At 50.1% G+C, this 6,000-nt stretch overlaps 1 protein-coding gene across 5 annotated transcripts in view; it reads left to right on the top strand.

Moving 5' to 3' along the window:
* The first annotated feature begins 314 nt into the window (after positions 1-314).
* The window catches only part of CPEB1 (cytoplasmic polyadenylation element binding protein 1), a 28,143-nt gene continuing 22,457 nt past the window's right edge, over positions 315-6,000 (top strand). For 2 of the 5 annotated variants that reach the window (XM_060095339.1, XM_060095338.1), the window contains exons 1-2: positions 966-1,142; positions 1,509-1,697. In XM_060095339.1, coding sequence (XP_059951322.1) covers positions 1,544-1,697 — 154 coding nt within the window. In that variant the 5' untranslated portion in view covers positions 966-1,142; positions 1,509-1,543. Of the gene's footprint in view, positions 381-965; positions 1,143-1,217; positions 1,303-1,505; positions 1,698-6,000 lie in introns of those variants that run through there. The other 3 variants (XM_060095340.1, XM_060095337.1, XM_060095335.1) reach the window with 3 other exon arrangements.

Here is a 6,000-nt window from a genome sequence, read left to right as displayed (position 1 = left end):
TACTTCTTCTTGTAACATGGGAAAACAAGCAGGGTGGAGTGCTGCCTACCTGGTCTAGGTGCGAGCAGCCTGCTTGCTGAAGCTGGGACCTTCGCTTTACCCTCCTTTCTGAGGAAGAAGCCTTGTGACTGGAGGGCATGTTGGAAAAGGACTGGTGCAGGAGAGTATGTTGGCAGACAGGAAATGGCAGTTTCCAGAAGCTCTGGGCAGAGCTGGACTTGGTGCTGGAGCTGTGAGTGGTCACTGAAATAGGGCTTTGGTCCTGGGCAGCACCCCTAAGAGGGGGCCTGAGCAGCCAGCGGCATCAGTGATCCTTACAGCTGGCCAGTGTATCCTGAGTGCTCCTGGAAAAGCAAGAGAAACAGTATTGACAGAACCAGGTGATGTGAGCTCCTGTACATGGGGTTTCTGATAAGGCATAATCCTGCTTCTGAGACTGTTTCTCTTATTTTGGTCTGTCAGACACTGTTTTGGGAGTGTTTCCTCAGTCTGTACCTACACTTGCAGGAGGGAGGAGCTGGTCCTGCTGTATCTGCTCGTGATTGATGCCCATCCTTTTGGGGTGCGAGAACTTGGGAACAGGGAGTATCCTAGTCAGGACAGATCTTACTCTGGCCTGTGGGTTGCCCAATGACTCACCCTCCCCCTGTCGAAGCTGACCCCCTTTCTCTGATCAGCTGCTCCTGACAAGCCTGGAGCACCAAGTGTTGTTCCCCAGGGTCCGAGTGTACAGTGTTTTTCTGAAGGTTGTCTCATCCTCAGTGGTAAACACTGCTGTGTCAGGGTACTGCTCAGGGGCCACTTGGAGCACATAGATTTTTGCTAGCAGAATTGTGAAGCTTTGCATCGGGCTGCAAAACCAGGGCTTGAGCAAGCAGCTGGAGAGAGTCCAGGACTAGAGTGTTTTTGGGTTTGGGGGGTGGAGAGCAGAGGGAGGGAAAGGGAGGGGCAGGAGGGCAGAGCTACACAAGCAGGCAGTCTGCTGCTTTGGCTTTGCTGTCGGCAGAGAGGACTTCAGTCGTGCCTGAGGGCCGCTTGCCCACTATTGCTGGAGACCGGAGGGCGCTGCCTTGCAACCCTGACTTACCGGCACTGCACCCGGACTGTTGCAAGTAGCTGTTGTGCTGTCTTTTCCCTGGGAGGCAAGTCTCCTCCCTGTCGTCCCCTCCTGCTCCTCCCCCGTTCTGTGAGGGATGATGCCGCTCTCTATTGCACGGCTCAGCCGGCTGATGTCACTGGCAGCGGGAAGCATCAGCAGCCTGATCACATGCTGGCCCAGTCTGTAATGCAGACGGGATAGGGGTGTGTATGTGGGGAGGGGGGCTGTATGGCAACTGCTCTTGCTCTAATACCCCCAAAAGTGCAGAGGCAGCGGCTGCAGCATCCAGCCAGCTTGGATGTTTGGTCCTTGAGCCTAAGGAAACTATTATTAATATTATTTATTGTTGATAATACTGGGGAAAACAGCCCTTAACTCTGGGGTTCTGCTGTCCTCCTGTCCAAAGCAGACTTCCAGGACTCTGAAGAAACAGTTACAAGCAGGATGCTTTTCCCCACCTCTGCGCAAGATTCTTCCCGTGGCCTCCCAGATGCAAATGACTTGTGCCTTGGCCTGCAGTCCCTCAGTCTCACAGGCTGGGACCGACCCTGGAGCACCCAGGACTCAGATTCTTCAGCCCAGAGCAGCACACACTCAGGTGAGTGCTAGAAAATGAGTTGGCTTTGGGGGCGGTGGTGTATGGGGTAGTGAGTGAAGATATCCACAGCAACAGTTGTTCTGTTCACCTTTGCATCTCCCCCACTCCCCATACAACATGGAGCTGTTTTGCAAAAGATGGAAATGCTGGCTGTGAGTGTGGCAGGACAGATGGTTGCTCGTAAAGGCAGGCATGGCTTTTCCACTTACCCTGATAAATTCCCTGGAGTTGTTAGTCTGTACCTGAGGTGGCCCCGAGAAGGGTCCACAAGGTGACAGTCTTATGCAGAAAAGATCCAGCTAACCCCCTAGTGCCCAGGCCTGTCTTGGAGATGATGAAGCAAAACACTTTTAGGCGGGGGAGGGGACTTAAGGGGCTGATTACTGGATGTCCAGACTCTATTTCTCAGTGGCTCTTAAAACTAGGGAGCTATGTATGAAGGATGGGTGGTCCCTGAATCATGGCAAGGGAAGAATTTTAACCATAAGTGAGGCTGGGTAATACTGGGATATTGGAATTGGCTTAACATAAGGTTAAGAGCATTGATCCTGGAAAGGGGTAAGCAGGGTAAGTGGGGTGGAGTAACTCTCAGCTGCGGAGGCTTTTTTTTTTTTTTTCTTTCTTTGTGTTAAGGATGACCAAGTAGATGAAGGAAGAATCACTCCCCTTTAGGATCCCTTGTCATCTTGGAAGGATTCGATGGGGACAAGTTGAAGGGGCTTCTTGGCAACCCCTTGAACTGCTTCTGCTCAGACCTTCCCATTGCCCGTTTATTTCCCTCTTGTGGTTCGAGGGGGAGGGTTGGCCAGATGCAAGTCTTGGAGTATTCAGGAAGAAATGTGAACTTAAGAAATACTGTAACTATACATAAAAATCTATGTATTTCGCTTTATGTAAATTACACCTTAATAAAAAGAATATTGGCAGCAGGTACTTTAAAAAGGTGGGAGGGGGGGTGGGGGCGGCCATTTGCTGTTGGTGCTGACAGTGGGGTTCACAGAGCCTCCCATCTCCAGAAGCTGGCAGTCATGGCAGCAAGGTACGGTCTTGTTGATTTCTCTGGCCTCCACCCTGTTTGGCGCAGGTCTTTTTTTAGAATGCTTTGCAGAGCCTGGGACTGTTGTGTCTGTTGGCATTTTAATGCCCAGTTTTTTGGTAAATCCCATTTGATTGGGGGTAGAGGGTGGATTATTTTTATTTGGCTGCAGGTGGGGAAGAGCTTCACCTTAAGTAACTACCTCTGAGTTGAGGTAGAATTTCTTGAAGTACCAGGCTTTAGCTGACTCAGGTTCTTCCCTGGGCTGGGAAGTGTGGTGTCACTGTTTGGTGTCCTGTGCCTGGAGATCTTGGCTTGGAGGTAGTGGTAGTTTCTTTTATGTGGTATTCTGAAGCCAGCCGGGGGCCCTGTGAAGCTGACCTTGTCCCCACCCTCACTGCTGTATCTGAGCAAAAGACAGGGGAGCCCACCCAGGAGGCAGGCACCTGTCTGTGGTGATCAGTGTTTGACCAAGACACTGTCTCTCACTGGTATCACGTTGGGTGTGGCCCTTCTTTGGCTCTGGTTTCTCTTAGCTACAGGGGTCCTTCTGAAATGTATTATAACAAATAGAAATGCAGGAGGGGCCAACTTGGGGCTTGGAGAGGGCCTGAAAGTCATTCTGAAATTAGGCTGTTAAAAAAAAAAAAAAAAAAAAAAGCTTGGGCCCAGCCATGATGTCCTCAGTTTCCCCACTACCTGAAAGGCCTGTTTGTAGTTATTTGTCTCTGAAGTGTGGATGGATTTACTTCTCCATGTTCTGTCTCAAGCACTTAGGCAATAAATACTTCATGATTTTTTGGATCAGGGAGGGCCTGTAATCTGTGGCCCTGGCATTAATGGGAACCCAGAGAGTTGCCCCAGAGGTGTGACTTAGCCATGGGCAGGGTTAGTGTGTGTATGTCTTCCTTTCCGAGAGTTGAGGGCACAGCCATCCCTGATCCCCACGTTATCCTTGGGCTTGGGAGCTGTGGTGATGGCCATCTCTCTCCTTTCTCCGAGCCTTCTTGGAAAGCCCACATGTGGGTGCCGCCTCCTGGAGTAGGACGCAGCCTTCCCACCAGCCAGCTGCACCCTTGCCAGCGATGCAGGAACATGCAGCCCACATTCCAGTGCCTACACTGCCTCCCCATCTGAAGACCAACTAGCTCAGTTTATTCAGGGAGGGAGGAGGTATTTCAACAGCTCTGGACAGTCTGGGAGTCATCATTGCAGACAGCCTGGTAGCTTGCTGTGTCTGCGTGGAGCACATGGTGCAAGCTTCTTCTTGGCCCTGCTGGGGGATATATTGCCCCATGTGGCTATGGGTTTACATCTGACCATTTTCCACAACTCTTTAAGTTTTCAGCAATGTGTAGGGGGCAAGGTTGGAGATAGCAGGGCTCTTGCCTGAAAAACCTTGGCTAAATTCATTCAACAAATACTGAGCACTGGCTGTGTGCCAGGTACTGTGTTAGGCACTGAATATACATCAACGAATAAAATTGTTGCGCTTAAAAATCCCCTTAACTATCAAGGGGAAATAGATGAGAACGAATACCAAATGCAGCATGATAGTTGCTGTGCTTGGGGGCTTCCATTTTCTCCCCTAAGGATTTTTTTGGCATTGGGGCAACATTTCATTGGATTCTCAGCATGAGACTGGTACATGGAGACCTGTCTCCAGGGGCTAAGGTCCATCTGCTACATGGATTTCATTGGCCTGGGAGGCCTGCAGGAAGACCCTGGGGTGTAATCTGTTTTTGAGAGTTGTGCCTATAAGGCCAGCATCGGTTTGGGTGTGGTACTCTGTGAGGTCCCTCCCTTCTAGACTCTGCCTACCCCTAAGGCCTCATCTCACGCTGGGAAGGAAGCCTTCCTTCCCATCAGGGCAAGATGAATGTTAGAAGTGACCCCAGTGACATGTGTCTGGGGCTACCTTTGTCCTGCCTCCAGTGTCCTAAGTCCTGTAATGGAACAGGAGGGCTTTGAAAGCTATCCTCAATGTCCTGGGATGGGGGAGAGAGTGACTAATCACCATTTATCGACTACTTCCTATGTGAAGTATATCACATGATTTAATGCTTTCACAGTCCTGTGAAATGGGTACTATTATTGTTCCTATCTGAAAGATGAGGAAATGATGCTCCCAGAGCTCGTGAGGTGCCAAAAGTGAAACAACGACCAGATTTCGAGCCTGGGTTTCTTTGATTCCAAGCCTCTTACGCTTCCTATCACACCTGTGTTCCTGTGGGCAGAACCCTAACATGCTGAGCAAGAACACTTCCGGTAAGGTATCTCTGTATATACAACTCCAGGGCTGTTCAGCCATGACGTTTTCCTTTGCCGAGGGCCCCTCAAGGCTAGGGTACGAGACAGTTCTGACTCCCTCTTCACCCTGAGTCTCAGCTCATCAGCTGTGCCCCCCGATGCATTTGTGTTCCTGCCTTCCCCCAGTGACTCTTTTGCATGCAGCATTACTCAGCAGGAAGTGGGGTGACTGAGAACCTACTTTAGGGGACCTGGAAACAAGGACTCCTAATGAAGGCCTTGTGCAGAAGCCCAGTGGGCAGACCAGACGCTCAGTCTAAGGATGCCAGAGGACATGTCCTGTTTCCTCCCACTCCTTAGAAGTCCCTTGGAGATTAACCTGTTCACCCTCTTTGATTTCTGCCCTAACCGCTAACCAGTGAAGAGTATGTATGTTCCCTGTGCTTTGTCACTTATAGGCTCCCCATTGGTCTGCAGGCTGAATCAGCCTGGGATGAGAGGGGAGTCTTCAGCATTTTGCTTCTGCTGCTGCTCTACTTGCAAATAACCTTTCTGAGGCAAGCGTTCAAAGTAGGGTTGGGTTCCTCCTCTGTGGAACATGGACTTCTGGGCCCAAGCAAGTTCTCCTGCAAATCTACCTCAGCTGTCCAAGTCTTCACTGCTTATATTCCCAGTATGTAGCACAGAGCCTGGCTCCTGTCTTTTTAGTAAGTATTTACTGAGTGAATGATGAGTGCTGAGTTAATTCTGGGTAAGTTTGAACTACAGAGTTCAGAAAAGTCTCTTTCTCTTCTGCTTCCTACTTGTGTTGATCATCTGGACGGACAGATTGTTCAGTGATCAGTATCTCTGAGCCCTCATAGCTTTTAGGGCATGATGATGCATTTACAGAAAGTTTTTTTCATACACCGGAGCATGAATTCTGTCATGGAGTCAGGTAGTCTACTGAGGAGAATAGCTTTTAGTGCAGAGAGGAGGGGAGGGCCTGAGAAGCAGTGTGACAACATGGTACCTCCT

The sequence above is a fragment of the Mesoplodon densirostris genome, chromosome 4 (genome assembly GCF_025265405.1).
Source record: "Mesoplodon densirostris isolate mMesDen1 chromosome 4, mMesDen1 primary haplotype, whole genome shotgun sequence".
In the NCBI taxonomy this organism is placed as follows: domain Eukaryota; kingdom Metazoa; phylum Chordata; class Mammalia; order Artiodactyla; family Ziphiidae; genus Mesoplodon; species Mesoplodon densirostris.
The sequence above is the reverse complement of the archived record's forward strand: the minus strand, read 5'-3'. Positions and strand labels throughout refer to the sequence as shown.